This window comes from Coregonus lavaretus (assembly GCF_964263955.1).
Source record: "Coregonus lavaretus genome assembly, chromosome: 26".
Taxonomy (NCBI): Eukaryota; Metazoa; Chordata; class Actinopteri; order Salmoniformes; family Salmonidae; genus Coregonus; species Coregonus lavaretus.
This window is the reverse complement of record NC_140013.1, coordinates 4295650-4322511: the sequence shown is the minus strand read 5'-3', so window position 1 is coordinate 4322511 and position 26862 is coordinate 4295650. Positions and strand designations below refer to the sequence as shown.

The 26862-nt window shown below is 44.3% G+C and overlaps 1 protein-coding gene across 1 annotated transcript; it reads right to left on the bottom strand.

The window, feature by feature from the left end:
• Positions 1–2412: 2412 nt before the first annotated feature.
• On the bottom strand, positions 2413–21384 carry LOC311101481 (transmembrane protein 120A-A-like; the record flags this gene model as incomplete). The annotated part of the gene is made up of 10 exons (XM_084142634.1): positions 2413–2610; positions 3337–3343; positions 12400–12540; positions 13696–13761; positions 14426–14515; positions 16869–16964; positions 17196–17255; positions 17408–17527; positions 17650–17768; positions 21367–21384. 10 exons carry the CDS (start codon positions 21382–21384, stop codon positions 2521–2523), a joined length of 807 nt encoding a protein of 268 aa, XP_083998760.1. The 3' UTR covers positions 2413–2520.
• Between the last annotated feature and the right edge of the window lie 5478 nt (positions 21385–26862).

The following is a 26862-nucleotide window of genomic DNA, read 5'->3' as shown; positions in this document are numbered from 1 at the left end:
TTACAAACATTGTTGAAAGGGAGATAATGTTAAGCAACTTAACTAGGTAGGCGGGCCTACGTTGGTTGGAGAAAAGTACATAGGTCTACTTATCACTATGTTTAGCCAACTGTACGTTTCTACTGGTAGCTTCCAAAGTAAACGTCATTATTATCAACTAACGTTAATAGTAGATCCGCAAATGCGCCCTTCTGCTGCTTGAAAGGCAGAGCGCACAATCGGTTGGAAATTAACCTAAACTACCTCATCCTTGTCAGGTATAGTTCACTTATTTTATATCACTCAAATATCCAATTAATTGTGGCCAATATTGAGAGATATCGTCAGGCTATTCTCACGTATCTGAAATTGTGATCAATTGATGTTTACTGATCATGAAAAGCATCCAGTTACTTGCTGAATAACTCTGATAATAACGTTACTCAATATACGCAATTGATTTGCATGGAATAATCGGACATTTGTAGTTCTGACTATGCTCGTCAAGAAGTGATATTACAATAAAATACTGTAGTTAACATATGTTTAACAATGCCTTAAACGGCACGAAGTTTTATTGATAACGACCTATAGAACTTGGAATGGAGTTTCACCACGACATTAGCAATCAAACTACTAGCTGACTACAAAGTGACAAGTGGCAAAGCTGTTAACTAAAAACAGGGTTTGGTATATCATTAAGTGAACTAGCTTATAAACTAAATAGCAAACTATAGAAATTAATATTTAGCCATTAGCTAGAAGCTAACGTTAGCTGTACTTGCTTAAGAGTTTGTTAACGTTAGTTGTAACGTTAACTTACTTGCTTGACAGTTGGCTAGGTTAGCAAGCCTTGTCGTTGACCTAGTTGGCTAGCTAAGTTTGAAAGAAACTTGATTAGAAATTAGCTTTATTACATGAATTACAATCCATTCTCATGACATTAATCCTCATTGTTTTCAGAGAAACGGCACTTTAGTATATTAAACATTTCAACAAGCTACTTACCTTCCCGTCTTCACTGTCAAGCAAAAGCACAGTGCACAACACAATGCAGAAACTTCACGCAATGCCGGCACTCTGGAGGACTAAACCAAACCAGTGTTCTCACGGGGTGTAGTACTTGCTACTCAAGAGTTTAAAAAATGGACATACAAGTTCCCACATGCTATCTGTAGACAAGGTCAGATCACTTGTACAGGAAGATATCAAATAATCACCCATTCTCTTTGTCTAACAATTCAATTAACTATGCTTACTTACTTATTCAAAACGATTTTCTTAGTATCTCATTTTGCAGAATACACATTTTAAGAAATGGACTAGTCCATAAAGACCTTACCCAATGACTTTTTGCACATTTAACGGGAAGAATCAATCACAAATCACAGTGCAGTGGGCCAGGGTTGACGTAATCCACCCAAAAGAACAAACTGTCTTCACATCCCTGAAACAAGTTACCTTCGGTCATATTGAAAGTATCCTCGGATACTGAAAGATTACTGTGTATTTTGATTGGTGATAGTACCAAGGACAGATAGCAGTATAGCACAGACCTGTACCCAGTGGTGTAAAGTACTTAAGTAAAAATACTTGAAAGTACTACTTAAGTAGTTTTTTTTGGGTATCTGTACTTTACTATTCATATTTTTGACAACTTTTACTTTTACTTCACTACATTCCTAAATAAAATAATGTACTTTTTACTCCTTACATTTTCACTGACACCCAAAAGTACTCAATACATTTTGAACGCTTAACAGGACAGGAAAATTGTCAAATTCACACACTTATCAAGAGAACATCCCTGGTCATCTCTACTGCCTCTGATCTGGCGGACTCACTAAACACAAATGCTTCATTTGTAAAGATGTCCCTAGTGTTGGAGTGTGCCCCTGGCTATCCGTAAATAAAATAAAAAGAGCAGGAAAATGGTGCCGTCTGGTTTGCTTAATATAAGGAATTTGAAATTATTTATACTCTTACTTTTACCTTTGATACTTAAGTATATTTAAAACCAAATACTTTTAGACTTTTACTCAAGTAGTATTTTACTGGGTGACTTTTACTTGAGTCATCTTCTATTAAGGTATCTTTACTTTTACTCAAGTATGAAGGTTGGGTACTTTTTCCACCACTGCCTGTACCTTACTTATGGGTTGATATCCATGGAATCAATAAGAGAAATCTGTCACGCCATGTGGTATCACAAACACACACACACAAACACACACTGAGATCCAGGGTATTTAATATATTATTTTAGCAATAAGAGGCCATGTTATTGCACAATCCCAATCACACTGTGACTATTATTCTAACCTTTCAATTGAGTTGAAATGTCTAAGCCACACCATAAACATGCTGAAATGCTGTGCCATTATTGTATTGAGCAGAAACATCTTCATATTTAACCCATTCAGAAATCTCCATGATTATAGAAATGTTCTGGAGAAGCTCCTATGGGAAGAATCAGCTGATGCAGTTTCTGTGTATCATCTTAATCTCTCCATCTCACTGACCCTTGGGTTTTGCCTGATCCTAGCTCTTGAGCTTGGTGCGGACTACTGCAACAGTAGTGAGGAAGTTGCCCATGAACAGAATGAGGAAGGAGATCCCACACATTGAGACCTAGAATGACACAGCAGAAATGGTGAATATTGGCGTAAGATGGAGGAAGACAGCTTTTTTTATTATTATATTGTCTGCATTTATGGATGGGAGAATATTATCAAAAGGGCATAATACGTTTAATTAAGAAATCAACATTTTATGGACAAAACCGATGCCCTGCTTACACATTAACATCGCTAAGACATGAAGTTGCCAAAACTGCAACACAAAACATCACTTACCTGCTTTACACACATCTTAAATACACACAAAACAATTAAGTAATGCACACGCATGCATGCATGCATGCATGCACTCATGCACACACACACGCACACAAACACACACAAACACAAACACAAACACAATCCCAAATGCCAGGTCAATAAAATGTTCAGGGCAGAACTGGGTTCAAATAAATAAAAAATACTTGTCTGCCTGGAGTTCCAGATGGGCAGGGTTTGCAATTTTGGGACTTTTCAATTGGTTTATTAAGCCAGGCAACCTCAAACAAGCACAGATAAAGCATTTTACATTGTTTCAAGTTTGAAACCCAGGTCTGGTTCAGGAGCCTCTAAAACATGACAAAGCATCATTCTACAATATGACTGAAGATTTACAGTGCTTTCAGAAAGTATTCACACCCCTTGACTTTTTCCACATTTTGTTGTGTTACAGCCTGAATTTAAATTTGATAAATTTTTTTGATTTTGTGTCACTGGCCTACAAACAATATCCCATTACGGCAAGCCTAAATAAGTTCAGGAGTAAAAATGTGCTTAACAAATCACATAATAAGTTGCATGGACTTATTCTGTGTTCAATAATAGTGGTTTACATGATTTTCTAATGACTAACCCATCTCTGTACCCCACACATACAATTGTCTGTAAGGTCTCTCAATCGAGCAGTGAAGTTCAAGAACATATTTAGTCACAAAGACCAGGGAGGTTTTTCAATGCCTCGCAAAGAAGGGCACCAATTGGTAGATGTGTTAAAATAAAATAAAAAATAGACGCTGAATTCCCTTTGAGCATGGTGAAGTTAATAATTAGGCTTTGGAAGGTGTATCAATACACCCAGTCACTACAAAGATACAGGCGTCCTCCCTAACTCAGTTGCCGGAGAGGAAGGAAACTGCTCAAGGATTTCACCATGATTTTAAAACAGTTACAGAGTTTAATGGTTGTGATATGAGAAAACTGAGGATGGATCAACAACATTGTAGTTAGTACACAATACTAACCTAAATGACAGAGTGAAAAGAAGGAAGCCTGTACATAATATAAATATTCCAAAACATGCATCCTATTTGCAACAAGGCACTGAAGTAATACTGCAAAAACTGTGGCAAAGAAATTAACTTTATGTCCTGAATACAAAGCGTTATGTTTGGGGCAAATCCAACACAACACATCATTGAGTACCACTCTTCATATTTTCAAGCATGGGGGTGGCTGCATTGTTATGGGTATGCTTGTCACCGGCAAGGACTAGGGAGTTTTTTAAAATACAAATAAACAGAATACCGCTAAGCACAGGCAAAATCTTAGAGGAAAACCTGCTTCAGTCTGCTTTCCAACAGACACTGGGAGACGAATAATCACTTTTCAGCAGGACAATAACCTAAAACACAAGGCCAAATCTATACTGGAGTTGCTTACCAAGACAACATTGAATGATCCTGAGTGGCCTAATTACAGTTGTGGCTTAAATCGGCTTGAAAATCTATGGCAAGACTTGGAAATGGCTTTCTAGCAATGATCAACAACCAACTTGACAGAGCTTGAAGAATTTGAATGTAATAATTGGCAAATATTGTACAATCCAGATGTGCAAAGCTCTTAGAGACTTACCCAAAAAGACTCACAGCTGTAATCGCTGACAAAGGTGTTTCTAACATGTGTTTTCTCAAGGCGGTGAATACTTGCTGCCCTATCTACATAGTCATTGAACACTGGTCACTTTAATAATGTTTACATACTTACCCACTTCATATGTATATACTGTATTTCAGTCAAGGCTCAACTTATATAACTACTGCTATACACATGTTTTCTATTCATATACTGTCCATACTGTCTACTGTCATATAAATGTACAGTGCCTTCGGAAAGTATTCAGACCCCTTGACTTTTTCCACATTTTGGTAGGTTACAGCCTTATTCTAAAATTGATTAAATTGGGTTTTTTCCTCATCAATCTACACACAATACCCCATAATGACAAAGCAAAAACAGGATTTTAGAAATGTTTGCTAAAAACGGAAATATCACATTTACATAACTATTCAGACCCTTTACTCAGTACTTTGTTGAAGCACCTTTGGCAGCGATTACAGCCTCAAGTCTTCTTGGGTGTGATGCTACAAGCTTGGCACACCTATATTTGGGGAGTTTCTCCCATTCATCTCTGCAGATCCTCTCAAGCCTTGTCAGGTTGGATGGGAAGCGTTGCTGTACAGCTATTGTCAGGTCTCTCCAGAGATGTTCGATCGGGTTCAAGTCCGGGCTCTGGCTGGGCCACTCAAGGACATTCAGAGACTTGTCCCGAAGCCACTCCTGTGTTGTCTTGGCTGTGTGCTTAGGATCGTTGTCCTGTTGGAAGGTGAACCTTCGCCCCAGTCTGAGGTCCTGAGCGCTCTGGAGCAGATTTTCATCAAGGATCTCTCTGTACTTTGCTCCGTTCATCTTTGCCTCGATCCTGACTAGTCTCCCAGTCCCTGCCACTGAAAAACATCCCCACAGCATGATGCTGCCACCACCATGCTTCACCGTAGGTATGGTGCCAGGTTTCCTCCAGAAGTGACGCTTGGCATTCAGGCCAAAGAGTTCAATCTTGGGTTCATCAGACCAAAGAATCTTATTTCTCATGGTCTGAGAGTCCTTTAGGTGCCTTTTGGCAAACTCCAAGCGTGCTGTCATGTGCCTTTTACTGAAGAGTGGCATCCGTCTGGCCACTCTACCATAAAGGCCTGATTGGTGGAGTGTTGCAGAGATGGTTGTCCTTCTGGACATCTCCCCAGAGGAACTCTAGAGCTCTGTCAGAGTGACCATCAGGTTCTTCGTCACCTCCCTGACCAAGGCCCTTCTCCCCCAATTGCTCAGTTTGGCCGGGTGGCCAGCTCTAGGAAGAATCTTGGTGGTTCCAAACTTCTTCCATTTAAGAATGATGGAGGCCACTTTGTTCTTGGGGACCTTCAATGCTGCAGACATGTTTTGGTACCCTTCCCCAGATCTGTGCCTCGACACAATCCTGTCTCGGAGCTCTACGGACAATTCCTTGCACCTGAGCTAAATTTCGAGTCTCATAGCAAAGGGCTTGAATACTTGTAAATGAAGGTATTTCTGTTTTTTATTTTCATAAATTTGCAAGAATTTCTCAACCTGTTTTTGTCATGAGCCTCTCACTCCACCGGGTTACCACCTTAATTTTCTTCCACTCTGCTCACCACTCTCTCTACTCAGCCTAACTAGCTCCACCTGTCCCTGCTCTGCTCTGCTCTAATTACTCTGCCAGCTGCGCTGCATTACCCACTACCTCTCCCAGTATTTAAGGCCCTGTCTTTCAGCTCTCCGGTGTCAGATCGTCTGCAAAGCTCACACCCGGAACCTGTTTGCTCGCGCTTCTGGCTCACCCTGGTTTTGTGACCCCGGACCTGCCTGTTTTTTGGATACTCTTCTGCCCCAGGAGATCCAGACCTGCTTCTGCCATACGACTCCTGACTACTCTTCAATCCCGGTAACTCTGACCAGCCTTCTGCCTTGCTACTACGTATTTGGATTTCCCTTGAACTGTACTGCTGCCTTGTTTCATTCCGCCCTGTTGTGTCTGTGTCTCCCCCCCCCAGGACTTCTGGACCACCCACCACCGGCTTCATAGGACGCATCGCTGCCACTGGGGGGGGCACAGACCCAGCACTTTGGACGGGATCCCTGTTACCCCTGGAGCCTTCATTCACTCCCTACTTCCCTTTTCCCTTAAGTTTTAATAAACTTTCTGGTGTGACGCAATTGTGGTCCTCTGGTCGTCTGTCTGAACCGTGACAGTACGATCTGACCATTATGGACTCAGCGCACACTTTCCCCGACATGGAAACCGATGAGCATGAGCAGCAGTTCCAGCAGCAGCAACAACAACTCGCCATGATCATTCAACTCCTCACCAACCTTACCCCAGCCAGTCTGCCCACCAGCCCTGCCCCCGAGTTACCTGCCCCGGTCATTGCAGCCGCTGCTCCGGAACCCAAGATTGGAAACCCCGAGCGGTTCAACAGCGACTCAACCCAGGTCCGGCCATTCCTGACTAGCTGCCGACTTCAGTTCTCCTTGCAGCCAAGGACCTTCGCCACGGAGGGGGCTAAAGTTGGGTATGCCATCACTCACCTGACGGGCCGAGCTCGACTCTGGGGAACAGCAGAGTTCGAACGTCAAACCCCCGCATGTGCAACCTTCGACCTGTTTGCTGAGGAGATGCTGAAGGTGTTTGACCTGGATTCACCAACCGCAGAGGCGTCTCGTGAACTGTTCAGTATTCGACAAGGCAGACGTACAGTCGCAGACCATTCCATCGACTTCCGAACCCTGGCTAGACGAAGTTCTTGGAACACACCATCGTTGGTGGACGCGTTCTTCCATAGTTTGGCTGACTATATCAAGGACGAGTTGGTCTCCCATGAACTGCCTTCCACTCTTGATGAAGCCATCGCACTGACTGTCAGGATCGACAGAAGGATACAGACCCGTCGTCGTGAGAGGGGGCGCCAAGGTCCACCTACTACCGGCATTCGGAGAGATCCGACTGGGCTCCTGTCATCTACTGCCACTCACCCAGGTCAGTTTGATCAGTCTGAGCCTATGGAGATTGGGCGAGCCTCTCTCACTCCTGCAGAGCGCCAGCGCCGCTTCACCTCAAACCTCTGCCTCTATTGTGGAGGTGATGGACATCGTGTGGTAACCTGCCCTTTAAAGGGCCGAAGCTCACCGGGCATAGGGGGAGTCCGGTTGAGTTCTATGACCATCCAGTCCTCCGACCGCAAACCCCTGCTGCAAGTTCACCTCCGCCTCTCTGACTCAACTCACACCCTGGCTGCTCTGGTGGATTCTGGCGCCGAAGCCAACATAATGGACATCAAGCTGGCACGCCAACTGGGACTGGAGAACCTCCGTTTGACACCTCCTATTCCTGCCCGGGCACTGGACGGACACTTACTCGGATCGGTCACTCATGTCACGGCCCCGGTCTCGATGGGTCTGTCCGGAAACCATCAAGAAACTATCCAGTTTCACCTGCTCCCCTCTCCAGGCCAACCCCTCATCCTGGGTTACCCATGGCTCCGCCGGCACAACCCTCAGCTCGACTGGGTGACCGGGGTGATCAGGGAGTGGGGAGAGGACTGCCACCGAACCTGCCTGCTTGCTGCCGCACTACCCCCTCGGCCAGTACCTACTAACTCCGCTCCTGACCTCTCCAATGTCCCAGAATGCTACCATGGTCTCAGAGAGGTGTTTAACAAAGCAAGAGCCACATCTCTGCCCCCTCACCGACCGTACGACTGTGCCATCGACCTCCTCCCTGGAACAGCCCCTCCAAAGGGTCGTCTTTATTCATTGTCTGCTCCTGAAAGAAAGTCCATGGAGGACTACATCAATGGCTCTCTGTCCGCAGGATTAATCCGTTCATCTTCATCTCCTGCTGGTGCTGGCTTCTTCTTTGTGGGGAAGAAGGACGGATCTCTTCGCCCCTGCATCGACTACAGGGGACTCAACGACATCACAGTGAAAAACCGTTACCCTCTGCCTCTGCTCACCTCTGCTTTTGAGTTGCTCCAGGGAGCCACTGTTTTTACCAAGTTGGATCTCAGAAACGCTTACCACCTAGTGCGGATCCGGGAGGGAGATGAATGGAAAACCGCATTCAATACACCAACAGGCCACTACGAGTATCTGGTTATGCCTTTTGGCCTCACCAATGCTCCTGCTGTGTTCCAGGCTCTAGTGAATGATGTACTGCGGGACATGTTAAACAAGTTTGTCTTCGTTTACCTGGATGACATCCTAATCTACTCCAGAAACCTGTCTGAACACACCCGCCATGTCCAGCAAGTCCTTCATCGTCTTCTGGAGAATTCCCTCTACGCCAAGGCAGAGAAATGTGAGTTTCACGTCAAGACAGTGGCCTTCCTGGGGTACATAGTGGCAGAGGGAAGTATCCAAATGGATCCTGCCAAAGTATCAGCAGTCACTTCATGGCCAGTTCCGGAGAACAGAAAGAAGCTGCAACAGTTTCTGGGGTTTGCTAACTTCTACAGAAAGTTTATCCGGAACTACAGTACCGTTGCTGCCCCTCTCACTGCTCTAACCAGCACCAAGCAACCCTTCACCTGGACCCCAGCAGCCGACAAAGCCTTCAGTACCCTCAAGGTGAGGTTCACCTCCGCTCCCATCCTCCAGATGCCTGATGTGGACCGGCAATTCATTGTGGAGGTGGACGCCTCGGATGTGGGAGTTGGTGCTGTGATTTCTCAGTGGGCTGCGGAGGATAGGAAGCTCCATCCCTGTGCCTTTTTCTCACGTCGGTTGTCCCCCTCTGAGTGCAATTACGACATAGGGAACCGTGAGCTGCTGGCTGTGAAGCTTGCCTTGGAGGAGTGGCGTCACTGGCTGGAGGGGTCCACCATTCCATTTCTCGTTTGGACCGATCATAAGAACTTGGAGTACATCCGCACGGCCAAACGGTTGAACTCCAGGCAGTCCCGCTGGGCCCTGTTCTTCACCAGGTTTAATTTCACTCTGTCATACCGGCCTGGATCACGCAACACCAAGCCAGACGCCCTCTCCCGTCAATTCCAGAAGGATGACACCCCCTCCAAGGACCCTGTGTCGATTCTGCCAAGTCCCTGCATCGTTGCAGCTCTGACCTGGGCTGTTGAGGAACAGGTGCTGGAGGCTCTCCGTAACCAGCCAGGTCCCAGCACTTGCCCAGCTGACCGCCTTTTTGTCCCCGAAGACCTGAGGTCCCAGGTCGTTCAGTGGGGACATGACTCCCGCCTAGCTTGTCACCCTGGCTCCACCCGCACTTACAACCTGCTCGCCCAGAGGTTCTGGTGGCCCTCTCTGAGAAGGGATGTACGGGAATTCGTCCAAGCCTGCCCCATCTGCAACCAACACAAGTCGTCCTGCCAGCCCCCAGCCGGATTGCTGCAGCCCCTGCCTGTGCCCAGACGTCCCTGGTCTCACATCGCCCTTGACTTTGTCACGGGGCTGCCCCCTTCAAGTGGCATGACCGTCATTCTCACCATTGTTGACCGTTTCAGCAAGATGGCACACTTCATTCCCCTCCCCAAGCTCCCAACCGCCAAGGAGACCGCCCAGGTGGTCCTGGAACACGTCTTCCGGATCCACGGACTGCCTAAGGATGTAGTTTCTGACCGTGGTCCACAATTCTCCTCCGCTTTTTGGAAGGAGTTCTGTCACCTGCTGGGAGCCACAGTCAGTCTGACTTCCGGATTCCATCCCCAATCCAATGGGCAGTCAGAGCGGGCTAATCAGGAGCTCGAGAAGGCACTGCGATGCATGACTTCACGCAACCCCCACTCCTGGTCGCAGCAATTGACATGGGTGGAGTACGCACACAATTCTCTGACCTGCTCTGCCATCGGTATGTCCCCTTTCCAATGTGTTTATGGATACCAGCCTCCTCTATTTGCCAGCCAGGAAGAGGAGGTTACTTGCCCATCTGCACTTGCTTTTGCCCGTCGATGTCGCCGCACCTGGTCACAAGCCCGAGCCACACTCCTCAGATCCGTTGCCAGCTACACTACCGGGGCCAACCGTCGGAGAATTCCTGCTCCCACCTACCATGTTGGTCAAAGGGTGTGGTTGTCATCGAAGAACCTGCCACTCAGGGTGGAGTCGCAGAAGCTGGCACCTCGGTTCATTGGCCCATTCCCTATCATAAGAGTGATTAGCCCAACTGCTGTCCGGCTCCAACTGCCTAATTCCCTGAGGGTGCACCCCACTTTCCATGTGTCTAAGATTAAGCCCATCCATGAGAGTCCGCTGGTCCCTGCGGCGCCTTGTCCTCCTCCTCCACGGCTCGTCGATGGTGGTCTGGTTTACACCGTCCGCCGCCTGCTTCGGTCCAGACGGAGGGGTAGGGGTCTCCAGTACCTCATTGACTGGGAGGGCTATGGACCTGAGGAAAGGACCTGGGTGCCAGCTAGTCGGATTGTGGATAGGACTCTCATCACCGCTTTCCACCAACGGCATCCTGATCAACCTGCAATCCGTAGGGGCCGCCCCAGAGGGGTCCCTAACCGTCCTGCCCGCTCGGCTTCCTGTCCTGTGCCTGATCCTGTCTCGGGACCTGTCCCATCTCCCGACCACGGCCCTCCGGCTTCCTCCGAGGATGAGGACGTTCACTCGGACCGTTCGGAGGAGTTCTAGCCCTCCTCCGGCTCCCCTCCTCCCGCCCGGCGTGGTGTTGCTCTTGGGACTTCTGGGGCCGTCCCTTGGGGGGGGGGTTCTGTCATGAGCCTCTCACTCCACCGGGTTACCACCTTAATTTTCTTCCACTCTGCTCACCACTCTCTCTACTCAGCCTAACTAGCTCCACCTGTCCCTGCTCTGCTCTGCTCTAATTACTCTGCCAGCTGCGCTGCATTACCCACTACCTCTCCCAGTATTTAAGGCCCTGTCTTTCAGCTCTCCGGTGTCAGATCGTCTGCAAAGCTCACACCCGGAACCTGTTTGCTCGCGCTTCTGGCTCACCCTGGTTTTGTGACCCCGGACCTGCCTGTTTTTTGGATACTCTTCTGCCCCAGGAGATCCAGACCTGCTTCTGCCATACGACTCCTGACTACTCTTCAATCCCGGTAACTCTGACCAGCCTTCTGCCTTGCTACTACGTATTTGGATTTCCCTTGAACTGTACTGCTGCCTTGTTTCATTCCGCCCTGTTGTGTCTGTGTCTCCCCCCCCCAGGACTTCTGGACCACCCACCACCGGCTTCATAGGACGCATCGCTGCCACTGGGGGGGGCACAGACCCAGCACTTTGGACGGGATCCCTGTTACCCCTGGAGCCTTCATTCACTCCCTACTTCCCTTTTCCCTTAAGTTTTAATAAACTTTCTGGTGTGACGCAATTGTGGTCCTCTGGTCGTCTGTCTGAACCGTGACAGTTTTAGCTTTGTCATTATGGGGTATTGTGTGTAGATTGCTGAGGATTTTTATTTATTTAATCAATTTTAGAATAAGGCTGTAACATAACAAAATGTGGAAAAAGTCCAGGGGTCTGAATACTTTCCGAAGGCACTCTATGTGTATTCCGGACAATGCTTGTCCTGATATTTCTTAATTCCTCTCTTTTTATTTTTTGGATTTGTGCGTATTGTTTTGTATTGTTAGGTATTACTGCACTGTTGGGAGCTAGAAACACAAGTATATTGCTGCACCTGCGATAACATCTGCAAAATATGTGTACGTGACCAATAACATTTTATATGATTTATCTAATCAAGATATATGTTTTATTTTTCAGAGTTTTTAAAAATAAATATTATAATTTTCTTCCATTTTGATATTACAGACTATTTTGTGTATAATCGTTCACCAAAAATGACAATTAAATCAATTTTAGTCCCATTTGTGGAAAATGTGGAAAAAGTCAAGGGGTGTGAATACTTTCTGTAGGCACTGTATGTGTGATTTATTATGCAATCCCTATGCAACAACAAAGTAGCCTCAGTGTGACTCACTATTATATACGTGACAAAGCAAACTAACTCCAGCTCAACTAATCCCACAGCCAGAGGAATCCCACAGCCGTAATTGTTGTAACGCTAATGTACTCCTTGTGTTTTAAGACTTGTTTTGAAAGCTTACCTTGATACAAAGAAAAGGCGAGGAATTGGTTCCTGAAACCCTGGTACAGGTATCCATCAGGCCTACGAGATATCAGATAATGACTGTTGAATACAGTGTCCTCTATTGTCTACTGTATACTTTCGAACTTCACTGGCTCTCAGTTCAATACAGGATCATCTTCATATTGCTCATGGTCACCTACAAAGCACTCAAAGAACTGAAGTCCACATACCTTACTGAGCTCCTGCATCCCTGCACTCCCACCTGTTCACTCTGCTCCTCTGACACTGGCCTCCTCACCATCTCTCACACCAGGCTCTGCTCCATGGGAGACCGGGCTTTTAGAACTGCAGCTCCCCAATTCTGGAACTCCCTCCCTCTCCATGTCGGAACCTCACAATCCATACACAGATTCAAATCCACACCTCTTTACACAGGCTTATCCGGATTCTCTGTTGTCTTAGCTTTCATCCTCTGTCTAGTTCACTTCATTGGTTAGTCTGTCCTCATGTTTAGTGCACCTTTATATATTTACTTATTTAATATGTGATTTTATTGCTTTATATCCTGCTGATTTTGTTGTATGTTAAGTGAATTTGGGTTTTGTGAAAAGCGCAAAGCCCTTTCCTACAGTCAAATTACCAAATCGTCCTCTAGTGGACTCGTGGGTGGAATGCTGTTAATATTTTTCATAATTTCATAATTAATAAAGATGAAATCTGTTGTTTCTATGTCAAACGGTTTTGTTATATTTCAGTCTTCTGTGATGTTTATAAAGTGTAATATTGCGATACAAACTGAAAATTGAATACATTTCAACACTATATCTGACATGGTACAGGTGTCTGCTTTTTTTAAGCCCATAACCATGTGTGTGAGGTGTATACTTTTGTTTCAAAGTAGATTTGTTTAAGACTACAAAGAAACACTCTGTGCGACCCTGATTTAGCCCACTGCAGTAAAAGGTTAACTTAAAATAAAATGTATTATTATTATTATTAATACAATGTAACTTTCAAGAGTTGCAACATAACTCAATGTGCTGGTTTGCTAACACCATAGGGGACAATTTGACAAGGAAGGAAGGAACAGAATAAGAAAAAAGTGCAAACTGGATTCAGTTGTTTGCCATCTATCATACCCTTGCTTAAAACTGGAACTGACTATGAAAAAACCTACAGTTTGGTTGGTGTGTGATCAACTATTGGCAACAAGGGCTTCCTGAGTTTGCTCACCATGTCAGCATGACTCCAGACAGAAAGGCTGAGACGTAATGGAGGAAAACCCACCAGCCTTTGGTCCTGAAACAACAGCCAAATACAACGAGAAAATAATCAGAATAGACATAGACATGGCTGAATATGAATATGAAGAATGACTACTTGTATAAATGCATCATACTGTAACATACTGTAGTAGTTACTATTTTGCCAAAGTCATTTACGGTTGAGCTTCGGAAAGTATTCAGACCCCTCGACTTTTTCCACATTTTCATATGTTACAGCCTTATTCTAAAATTGATTAAATTAATGTTTTTCCTCATTAAACTACACACAATACCCCATAATGACAAAGCGAAAACAGGTTTAGACATTTTTGCTAATTTATTAAACATAAAAACAGAAATACCTTATTTACATAAGTATTCAGACCCTTTGCTATGAGACTCGAAATTGAGCTCAGGTGCATCCTGTTTCCATTGATCATCCTTGATGTTTCTACAACTTGATTGGGTCCACCTGTGGTAAATTCAATTGATTGGACATGATTTGGAAAGGCACACACCTGTCTATATAAGGTCCCACAGTTGACAGTGCATGTCAGAGCAAAAACCAAGCCATGAGGCCGAAGGAATTGTCCGTAGAACTCCGAGACAGGATTGTAGAAAAAGTCAAGGGGTCTGAATACTTTCTGAATGCACTGTATATCAAGCCAGGGATTAGGTCTGAAGACTGAAGGGCCTACCTGGACCCATTGCTGATGAGGATACTCTCCCGTATGGTGAGGGTGCAGTAGTACCACACCAGCAAGAAGTTGAGGTTCGCGTCAACAAATCTAGACACAAACACACGCACACATGCACGCACGCACACACACACACACACACACACACACACACACACACAGAGACTCAGACACTAGACAGAGTTGAATGAAATATTATTGCTTATGAGTACCTTCATGTATGTGTAAAATATTACTGTTCTCAGATTTTTTTATTAATAGATTTTAGATGTGTATTAAAATGGTTTTGTTGCAAATCGCTATATAGCCATTGTTTAGCTGAAATGGAATGTTCGTATCCTGTATATTTGACTGTGATATGTGGTTGTCTCACCTAGCTATCTTAAGATAAATGCACTAACTGTAAGTTGCTCACTCTGGATAAGAGCATCTGTAATGTAAATATTTTACATACAGATCTAAAAACAAATTACATTTAAAAAATATGTATTGATGTAACAAATGTATCATTTGTACTCGTTCTTTGTAAAAAACTGTGTTCTTTGTCACAATCCGGTTTCCGAGCTGGTCATGGGTGCACCTCAGCCAAGCTCAAGGTCCTAAACGATATTATAACCGCGATCGATAATAGACAGTACTGTGCAGCCGTCTTCATCGTCCTGGCCAAGGCTTTTGACTCTGTCAACCACCGCATTCTTATTGGCAGACTAAATAGCCTTGGTTTCTCAAATGACTGCCTCGCCTGGTTCACCAACTACTTCTCAGATAGAGTTCAATGTGTCAAATCGGAGGGCCTGTTGTCTGGACCTATGGCAGTCTCTATGGGGGTGCCACAGGGTTCAATTCTTGGGCCGACTCTTTTCTCTGTGTATATCAATGATGTCGCTCTTGCTGCTGGTGACTCTCAGATCCACCTCTACGCAGACGACACCATTTTGTATACATCTGACCCTTCATTGGACACTGTGTTAACAAACCTCCAAATGAGCTTCAATGCCATACAACACTCCTTCCGTAGCCTCCAACTGCTCTTATACACAAGTAAAACTAAATGCATGCTCTTCAATCGAACACTGCTGGCACCCGCCCACCCGACTAGAATCACTACTGTCGACGGGTCTGACTTAGAGTATGTGGACAACTACAAATACCTAGGTGTCTGGTTAGACTGTAAACTCTCCTTCCAGACTCACATTAAGCATCTCCAATCCAAAGTTAAATCTAGAATCGGCTTCCTATTTCGCAACAAAGTCTCCTTCACTCATGCTGCCAAACATGCCCTCGTAAAACGGACCATCCTACCGATCCTTGACTTCGGCGATGTCATTTACAAAATAGCCTCCAACACTCTACTCAGCAAATTGGATGTAGTCTATCACAGTGCCATCCGTTTTGTCACCAAAGCCCCATATACTACCCACCACTGTGACCTGTGCGCTCTTGTTGGCTGGTCCTCACTACATATTAATCGCCAAACCCACTGGCTCCAGGCCATCTATAAATCACTGCTAGGCAAATCCCAGCCTTATCTTAGCTCATTAGTCACCATAGCAACACCCACCCGTAGTATGCGCTCCAGCAGGTATATCTCACTGTTCATCCCCAAAGCCAACACCTCCTTTGGCCGCCATTCCTTCCAGTTCTCTGCTGCCAATGACTGGAACGAACTGCAAAAATCTCTGAAGCTGGAGACTCTTATCTCCCTCACTAACTTTAAGCATTAGTTGTCAGAGCAGCTTACCAATCACTGCACCTGTACACAGCCCATCTGAAATTAGCCCACCCAACTACCTCATCCCCATATTGTTATTTATTTTGCACATTTGCACCCCAGTATCACTATTTGCACATAATCTTCTGCACATCTATCATTCCAGTGTTAATACTAATTGTAATTATTTTGCACTATGGCCTATTTATTGCCTTACCTCCATAACTTGCTACATTTGCACACACTCTATATATATTTTCTGATGTATTTTTGACTTTATGTTTTATTTTACCCCATATGTAACTCTGTGTTGTTGTTTTTATTGCACTGCTTTGCTTTATCTTGGCCAGGTCGCAGTTGTAAATGAGAACTTGTTCTCAGCTGGCTTACCTGGTTAAATAAAGGTTAAATAAAATAAAAATAAAACATTTGACTGTGTGAAACCTAGCTTCACTACTTATTTCTCAGAGCGTGAGGCAGCTATATAGCGTTTTGGAACAATCATGATTATTTATCTTTCTGAAATGAAACCATCAAGTAATAGATTTCAAACAAATACATGTTTGTCATTGAACAACCCCATGCCATGACAAGATGGTGAAAAACAACAAAAGCTAATTTACCAACATTTCTGAAAATTGATATATAGTGTTTTGGAATAAAACTCTTCATTTGCTGTCAAGTCACAGTTATGAAGATTTTGTGGACTTATTTATAGCTATTCAAGCTTACCTGTAGCTAACAAAGAAATAACACATGAAGGAGAATAGGAGCAGTAAAACTGTGAGGTACAGCTTGAATTTCTCATATTCATCTTTGTAGCCAAATCTGAGGAGGAAGATGTTGCCATCTTCTCCATAAATCTATACACCAACTTTTGGCTGAAAACAGCTTGAAAGATTATTTGTTATGTATCAGCTCCATCTGATGGGGATATTTGGAGTAGGACGACTAATCAGTTTATGGTTTTTAATATAAATATACAATTCACTAGATAAGAAGTACAGTATGTTCACATTACTAAGAGTTAGCAAATCCATTGAAGTGGAAGCTACTTACTTTGACTGTTCGCTCAGAAGAGTCACGCTTACATTGCCCAGAACAAGATTGAGATACAGCCTGTGGTTTGTGAGATATGAATGAGAATTGCTTTATTTAACTAGCCATTAAAATATATAAATCATCAGAATAGGGAAACAGCCAACAACTCTTTCAAATGTCCCTCCCCTAAGACATGTGAAATAATGTTTTTAATGTAGTGACATTCATACCCATTTTTCTTTGGAAGGAAAGCCTCCATTTCAAAGAAAGTGTTGGGTCTTGCCTTGATGTGCTCCTTGATTTCATCCAATGTTTTTACATCCTCCTCTGTCAGTCTCTCCTTATTGCATCTGTTGATAAAGGATGGATAGAGGGCCTTAAAACAGTGTGTTAGGGTGCATGAAACCTTTCAGAGAAAGAGAGAAGGAGAGCGAAGGTGTGTGTGTGTGTGTGAGCGCGTGCACAAACTTACTTCTTCACTAGCTGAGACATGTCCTTCAGTCTACTCCGCTGGCGGGCGATAGAGGAAGAGCAATTGCTCTGCAGCTTGGAAACTTCGTCTAGTTTCTGCAAGTATAGCCGGTGGCTCTCCTGGTGACGAAATGTTAAATATCATCATATCAATGCACAAGATACTGACAATAATGTATAGCTTATTAAATATATTTGAATGATTCTTCCTTTTTGATGAAGCGCTTTGATTACTGCATTCGGAAAGTATTCAGACCTACACTTTTTCCACATTTTATTACGTTAAAGCCTTATTCTAAAATGGATTTTTTTTTAAATATTTCTCAATCTACACACAATACCCCATAATGACAAAGCAAAAATGTGTTTTTATACAAAATTAAAAAATTTAAATCCTTATTTGCATAAGTATTCAGACCCTTTGCTATGAGACTCGAAATTGAGCTCAGGTGCATCCTGTTTCCATTGATCATCCTTCAGATGTTTCTACAACTTGATTGGAGTCCACCTGTGGTAAACTCAATTGATTGGACATGATTTGGAAAAGCACACACCTGTCTATATAAGGACCCACAGTTGACAGTGCATGTCAGAGCAAAAACCAAGCCATGAGGTTGAAGGAATTGTCCGTAGAGCTCCAAGACAGAATTGTATCAAGGACAAATCTGGGGAAGGGAACCAAAACATTTCTGCAGCATTGAAGGTCCCCAAGAAACAGTGGCCTCCATCATTCTTAAATGGAAGAAGTTTGGAACCACCAAGACACTTCCTAGAGCTGGCCGCCCGGCCAATGTGAGCAATCGGGGGAGAAGGGCCTTGGTCAGGGAGGTGACCAAGAACCCGATGGTCACTCTGACAGAGCTCCAGAGTTCCTCTATGGAGATGGGAGAACCTTCCAGAAGGACAACCATCTCTGCAGCACTCCACCAATCAGGTCTTTATGGTAGAGTGGCCAGACAGAAGCCACTCCTCAGTAAAAGGCACATGACAGCCCGCTTGGAGTTTGACAAAAGGTACCTAAAGGACTCTCAGACCATGAGAAACAAGGCTCTGGTCTGATGAAACCAAGATTGACCTATTTGGCCTGAATGCCGAGCGTCACATCTGGAGGAAACCTGGCACCATCCCTACGGTGAAGCATGGTGGTGGCAGCATCATGCTGTGGGGATGTTTTTCAGCGGCAGGGACTGGAAGACTAGTCGAGGGAAAGATGAACAGAGCAAAGTACAGAGAGATCCTTGATGAAAACCTGCTCCAGAGCACTCAGGACCTCAGACTGGGGCAAATGTTCCCCTTCCAACGACCCTAAGCACACAGCCAAGACAACGCAGGAGTGGCTTCGGGACAAGTCTCTGAATGTCTTTGAGTTGCCCAGCCAGAGCCCGGACTTGAACCCGATCAAACATCTCTGGAGATGTTTTATATATGAGATTCTTCAAATAGCCACCCTTTGCCTTGATGACAGCTTTGCACACTCTTGGCATTCTCTTAACCAGCTTCATGAGGTAGTCACCTGGAATGCATTTCAATTAACAGGTGTGCCTTGTTAAAAGTTAATTTGTGGAATTTATTTCCTTCTTAATGTGTTTGAGCCAATCAAAATCAAATCAAATCACATTTTATTTGTCACATGCGCCGAGTCTGGGTAGCCATTTGATTAGATGTTCAGGAGTCTTTTGGCTTGGTGGTAGAAGCTGTTTAGAAGCCTCTTGGACCTAGACTTGGCGCTCCGGTACCGCTTGCCATGCGTCTATGACTAGGGTGGCTGGAGTCTTCAGCTATTTTTAGGACCTTCCTCTGAAACCGCCTGGTATAGAGGTCCTGGATGGCAGGAAGCTTGGCCCCAGTGATGTACTGGGCCGTACGCACTACCCTTTGTTGTGCCTTGCAGTCAGAGGCCGAGCAGTTGCCATACCAGGCAGTGATGAGAATGGGGGCGTGTTCGGTCCTCTTCTTTTTCCTGTAGTCCACAATCATCTCCTTTGTCTTGATCACATTGAGTGAGAGGTTGTTGTCCTGGCACCACACGGCCCTCCTCCCTATAGGCTGTCTCGTCGTTGTCGGTGATCAGGCCTACCACTGTTGTGTCATCGGCAAACTTAATGATGGTGTTGGAGTCGTGCCTGGCCATACAGTCATGAGTGAACAGGGAGTACAGGAGGGGACAGAGCACGCACCCCTGAGGGGCCCCCGTGTTGAGGATCAGCGTGGCGGATGTGTTGTTACCTACCCTTACTACCTGGGGGCGGCCCATCAGGAAGTCCAGGGTCCAATTGCAGAGGGAGGTGTTTAGTCCCAGGGTCTTTAGCTTAGTGATCAGCATTGAGGGCACTATGGTGTTGAACGCTGAGCTGTGGTCAATGAATAGCATTCTCACATAGGTGTTCCTTTTGTCCAGGTGTGAAAGGGCAGTGTGGAGCGCAATAGAGATTGCATCATCTGTGGATCTGTAATTGGCGTGGGTCTAGAGTTTCTGGGATAATGGTGTTGACGTGAGCCATGACCAGCCTTTCAAAGCACTTCATGGCTACAGACGTGAGTGCTACAGGTCTGTAGTCATTTAGGCAGGTTACCTTAGTGTTCTTGGGCACAGGGACTATGGTGGTCTGCTTGAAACATGTTGGTATTACAGACTCAGACAGGGAGAGGTTGAAAATGTCAGTGAAGGCACTTGCCAGTTGGTCAGCACATGCTCGGAGTACACGTTAATCCGTCTGGCCCTGCGGCCTTGTGAATGTTGACCTGTTTAAAGGTCTTACTCACATCGGCTACGGAGAGCGTGATCACACAGTCGTCCGGAACAGCTGATGCTCTCATGCATGTTTCAGTGTTACTTGCCTCGAAGCGAGCATAGAAGTAATTTAGCTCGTCTGGTAGGCTCGTGTCACTGGCAGCTCGCGGCTGTGCTTCCCTTTGTAGGGAACATCCGATGAGCGTCGGAGCCGGTGTAGTACGAATAGTTTTCAGGGAGTGTGTAATACATGTCCATGGGCTGTTTATGGCAGGCAGTGAACTTTGACTTTGTTACAAATATGCTTGATTGACATGGACATTGTTCATCTCGTTCTCCCAATCAAACAATATTCTTTATTACTTCTGCAACTAACACCAGTTTTGGACAACAGTCATAGTGCTGTGCTGACTGCACATTTTTATCCTCATTCTTGTTTGTATACCTTGTAACGTGGCAAAAAGCTATCAGTAGGCTATTATGTAATAGTTAAGGAAGGTGCATATAGATTATATTTTATTTGGTGACTTTTATTTGAATTACTGTGTGTGATAGAATCATTCTCTACATCAGTACAGGAAGGGTTATATATTTGGAATATTGAGATGGTCAGTAGTGGTTTGTTTGAGTCGCAGTGAGCATGGCGGCAGCCAAGATGGCGGAGGAAGCAGAAATGTTGCTTGATTCTGAAAGTGCGGAAAGTGAAGTTTGTGACAGTGAATGGAAAATGGTGAAATCAAAGAATGGAACAAAACAAACAAAAGTTATAGTGGAAGACAAGGATCAGTCCCATAATGTATTTCTTGTTGGAGTGCGTTTTTTGGACAAGGAGGTTCATTTGGGAGATCCATTTATACTATTGAGGACTGTAAAGAGAGCAGTGGGAAAGGTGGATTCAATCAAGGTGACTAGAAGAGGCCATGTTTTGGTTAATTGTGTAAATGAAGAACAGAAGAAGTGTGTACTGGATCTGGCAAAATTGCCCACTTTGGAAGTGACCTGCATTGATCTTCGGAGCAGGGCGCCTGCCAAAGTGTGAGAATTGCAAAAGATATGGCCACAAGTCAAATGTTAAGTGAGGTGGAAGGTGTGGTGAAGAGCTCTGAGTCCAAGCCTGACATCGATGGACATGATAAAGAAGAATCTGGTCCAGTGGGAGTGACATTTTTGGAGAAAGTGGATCCTTGCCTTTTGGTGGATCCATTTGTGGTTTCAGGGTGGGTGGGAAAGGAGTTGGGCGCAGTTGAATCAGTGAAGGTAACCTGTAGTGGACATTTGTTTTTGTTTCTTCTGCCCAGAGGGAATGGGCGCTCCGTGTCACGGAACTTGGGTCAAGATCTGTTTCTTGCTTTGCGCTTAGGAATAGGGCCCCATTTAATGAAGTGATTTCTGGGGTAGTGTTAAGTGTGGAGGTGAACATTCCTGGTTTGGTGCAAGGTAGACCCGGTGGTGAGCGTGGTGAAACAGAGGAGTCACGGTCAGTCCTTTTGAGTTTTTACCCGACAAAGTCATGTTAGAATATATCAGTTATCCTGTAAGAGTTTAGTGTGACCAATCCACTGCGGTGTTTCAGGTGCAACGTTTATGGTCATGTCGCAGCAGTGTGTAGGAGGGAGATTCCAAGATGTGGGATGTGTGCAGGAGGGCATGGGACAGAGGATTGTGTAGTATAAAGTTGTGTGTGTCAACTGTAGGGGTGCCCATGTTGCTGGGGATCGGAAGTGTCTGGTGTGAGATAGGCAGGTTGAGGTGACCAGAGTCAGAGTAGTGCAGAAGGTGTTGTATGCCGAGGCAGTGAATAAAGTAGAGGAGGTTTGGTCAAGGGTGAGGGATCCTAAGAGGATCCCTGTGAATAGTAGATCTATGCCAGCTTCAGTAAGGTTGGCTTTTTAGAGTTCGTAGCAATGGTTATCAACTGTACTGCAGAAATGGAACGTAAATTACAGAAAATAGATGTTGTGGTGGCTGCAGAGAAATATTTGGGTATATGAGATTTGACTTCAGAAGACTTTCAGGGTGTGTTGAGTGGTGGTGTCCCGTCCTCCCTGGCTGTTGGCATGGTGCAGGAGCAGATAGGGTTAAAGTAGTGGAATGAGGTAGTGGGTTTTTAATGAGTGTAGGGTTAGTTGGTAGGGTTAGTTGGAAGGGTGAATTTATTTTGATATATATGTTTTTTTAAATGTTTTTTCCTTTTCCCCTTTTGTATCACATAGTATAATGGATTTATATTATAGTCCAGTTGGAGGCAGTAATGCAACAATTGGATGTCAACCGCCGTTAAACCCCAAAGAAGAAGAAGAAGAAGAAGATTTCCGTTATCTGTCGTTGCAGTTGCTGACAGGGCTTGCAGAAACCTTTGCGATCACCAGACAGAAACTTCCACACATCCAGAAGGAAAGTTCGTTTGCTGTCAAAGGTAAAATGCAATTTGTTGGCTCACACTACTGTAGCTAAACACATTCACTAACGTTAGCTATTTTTAGCCCATCTACACGGATGGCATCTGTCATTTAATTGCTAGCTAATTGCATCATTATTGCCTCTTCGGCATAGCTACTACTGTGCCGGAAAACTAGCCCTTGATCATGACTCTCAGTTCTATTCAATGATGTATATACATCATTGGTTCCATTATATTACACAAAATAGTCATTGACTGGACGAAGGCATCGTTTGTAGGGGGTGGTTTTGTTAACCCTAGGATGCATATGCCGGGTCAAAATGACTCGGCCTAATGTTTTTTTTGCTGTATTGATCCCCCCCCAAAAATGTCATCTAATATTCCAGGAATTCCTTAAATAATGTGTCTTTAATGTTCCAACATCCTAGTTTTGTTTAATTTCATATTTTTTAAGTAAACTGAGTTTTTGCATCACTACCCCAAGTTTTCATATGTGGGTCAAATATGACCCCTATGTATTTCATATGGAATTCACTGCGTTGCACTCGTCAAACTGACCTTTCTTTTTGCAACAACAATAAAATCAATGTAATTAATAAAGTATTTATTAAATATATTGTTTTTAATGTTCATTAATCACTGTTTTCATTTCTCCTTTTTAACTCATAGAGTAAAAGGAGTTTCATAAGGAGGCTCATAAGAATGTTGCCAGATATACAACCAAAATGGTTTTACAGATGCTGGATGAGGAAGCCATTGGTGCCTCTCCCTCAGAATCTGAGGTATCCAATTCAGATGACACAGACTATGTGCCTGTGGGTCAAGTTGGAGTTGTGGATGAACCTGGTATTCCAGCTGTCCTCGATGATTCTACAGATGGGGAGGACTCCTCTGAGGAGGAGAGTGAAAACCAGTCAAATAGACTGAGTAAAAAGGGGTCTTACTGGAGTGAACATCCCTCCCACTAAAGGCAGGACCAGAAGCCATAACATCCTGAGGAGCTGCTGAGGGCCTGTGCCGGGGTCAACAGTTGTCACCAAAAGATGCCTGGGAGCTGTTCATTAGTGACAACATAATTGAGGAGGTCCTAAAGTGTACAAATTTAGAAGGACGGAGAACAGCGACAGCAAAAGGGAAAGAGTGGAGAGAGGTCAACAAAGAGGAACTAAAGGCCTTTATTGGTTTAACCCTCCTTGCCGGCGTGGAGAAAAGCTGGAATGTCTCCACACGGGAGCTATTTTTGGATCCACTGCAGAATCCAACGTATAAGGCCACCATGTCGGTCGGAAGATATGAGGATATCCGTCGCTACCTGAGGCTTGATGACAAGAGGACCAGAGTGTTCAGAGAGGCAACGGACCACCTGGCAGCCTTCTGGTATGTGTGGGACCTTTTCCTAGCAAACTGTAGAAGGTTCGTCCCCAGCGACTGCGTCACAGTGGATGAGCAGGTTTCCTCCAGACGTGACGCTTGGCATTCGGGCCAAAGAGTTCAATCTTGGTTTCATCAGACCAGAGAATTGTGTTTCTCATGGTCTGAGAGTCCTTTAGGTGCCTTTTGGCAAACTCCAAGCGGGCTGTCATGTGCCTTTTACTGAGGAGTGGCTTCCGTCTGGCCACTACCGTAAAGGCCTGATTGTTGGAGTGCTGCAGAGATGGTTGTCCTTCTGGAAGGTTCTCCCATCTCCACAGAAGAACTGAGGCAATGGAAAGATGTGGGGTGATGAAAGAGAGCCATGCCACCACCACTCAGAGCAGCCAAGGCCAGAAGAGGAAGAGGTGCCAGCTCTGACCAAGCACAAAGAATAGAAAAGTCAGCTGCTGGTGTTCTCAGTGCAACACACCCGTCTGCAAAGAGCACAGTCACATGCTTGTGGTTTGTAACAAATGCATGGACTAAGACCACATAAGTAAGCATGACACACGCACACACACTTTGTTCCTGTTAGTGTTTATGTTTTCTAAATTCACAATTGTTAGTGTTGTCGTTTATATTGATGATCTTTCGATTTACAAATAAATGTTTTGAAATATTACAAAACATGCTAAAGGTGGTTTTATTTTGTTCTTCACACTAAAAGGTTGAATGTGAAACTTTGATTGTAAGAAAAATGTGCTAATATTTTCAATAGCCGTTATGAATTTTCATAACATGTTATCATTGAAATGTGTATCAAACTGTTGAAGAGTGACTAAAAACATTTCGAACAATAAAATAATTATTGAAAGGTCCACAACCTCACTCAAAATAATTATGTTCCACAAAATTGATAGTATTTTAGACCCATATGAATAAAACACATACACTACCAATCAAAAGTTTGGACACACCTACTCATTCAAGGGTTTTTCTTTATTTTTAATATTTTCTGCATTGTACAATAGTAGTGAAGACATCAAAACTATGAAATAACACATGGAATCATGTAGTATCCAAAAAATTGTTAAACAAATCAAAATATATTTTATATTTGAGTTTCTTCAAAGTAGCCACCTTTGCCTTGATGACAGCTTTGCACACTCTTGGCATTCTCTCAACCAGCTTCATGAGGTAGTCAACTGGAATGCATTTCAATTAAACAGGTGTGCCTTGATAAAAGTTAATTTGTGGAATTTCTTTCCTTCTTAATGCGTTTGAGCCAATCAGTTGTGTTGTGACAAGGTAGGGGTGGTATACAGAAGATAGCCCTATTTGGTAAAAGACCAAGGCCATATTATGGCAAGAACAGCTCAAATAAGCAAAGAGAAATGACAGTTCATCATTACTTTAAGACATGAAGGTCAGTCAATATGGGAAATTTCAAGAACTTTGAAAGTTTCTTCAAGTGCAGTTGCAAAAACCATCAAGCGCTATGATGAAACTGGCTCTCATGAGGACCACCTCAGGAAAGGAAGACCCAGAGTTACCTATGCTGCAGAGGATAAGTTAATTAGTTACCAGCCTCAGAAATTGCAGCCCAAATAAATGCTTCACAGAGTTCAAGTAACAGACACATCTCAACATCAACTGTTCAGAGGAGACTGTGTGAATCAGGCCTTCATGGTCAAATTGCTGCAAAGAAACCACAACTAAAGGACACCAATAATAAGAAGAGACTTGCTTGGGCAAAGAAAGACAAGCAATGGACATTTGACCGGTGGAAATTTGTCCTTTGGTCTGGAGTCCAAATTGGAGATTTTTGGTTCCAACCGCCATGTCTTTGTGAGACGCAGTGTGGGTGAACGGATGATCTCCGCATGTGTATTTCCCACCATGAAGCATGGAGGAGGAGGTGTTATGGAGTGGGGGTGCTTTGCTGGTGACACTGTCTGTGATTTATTTAGAATTCAAGGCACACTTAACCAGCATGGCTACCACAGCATTCTGCAGCGATACGCCATCCCATCTGGTTTGGGCTTAGTGGGACTATCATTTGTTTTTCCACTGGACAATGACCCAACACCTCCAGGCTGTGTAAGGGCTATTTTACCAAGAAGGAGAGTGATGGAGTGCTGCATCAGATGACCTGGCCTCCACAATCACCCGACCTCAACCCAATTGAGATGGTTTGCGATGAGTTGGACCGCAGAGTGAAGGAAAATCAGCCAACAAGTGCTCAGCATATGTGGGAACTCCTTCAAGACTGTTGGAAAAGCATTCCAGGTGAAGCTGGTTGAGAGAATGCCAAGAGTGTGCAAAGATGTCATCAAGGCAAAGGGTGGCTACTTTGAAGAATATATTTTGATTTGTTTAACACTTTTTTTGGTTACTACATGATTCCATGTGTTATTTCATAGTTTCGATGTCTTCACTATTATTCTACAATGTAGCAAATAGTCAAAATAAAGAAAAACCCTTGAATGAGTATGTGTGTCCAAACATTTTGACCTGGCATTTGCGTTCTTTGAGCGTCATGTTTACTATGCATCCTAGGGTTAAGGGTCAAACATTAGGGTCTGAACATTATAAACGCATCGCTTGCGGTACGGTTTGGAAGCATAAGGACCTTATTTTTCATATCGACGAGAAATAATTTTCAAAAAACAAAAGGTTAAATTGATACACACCTTTTTATAGGGTTATGGTTCCCACACGGCCATATT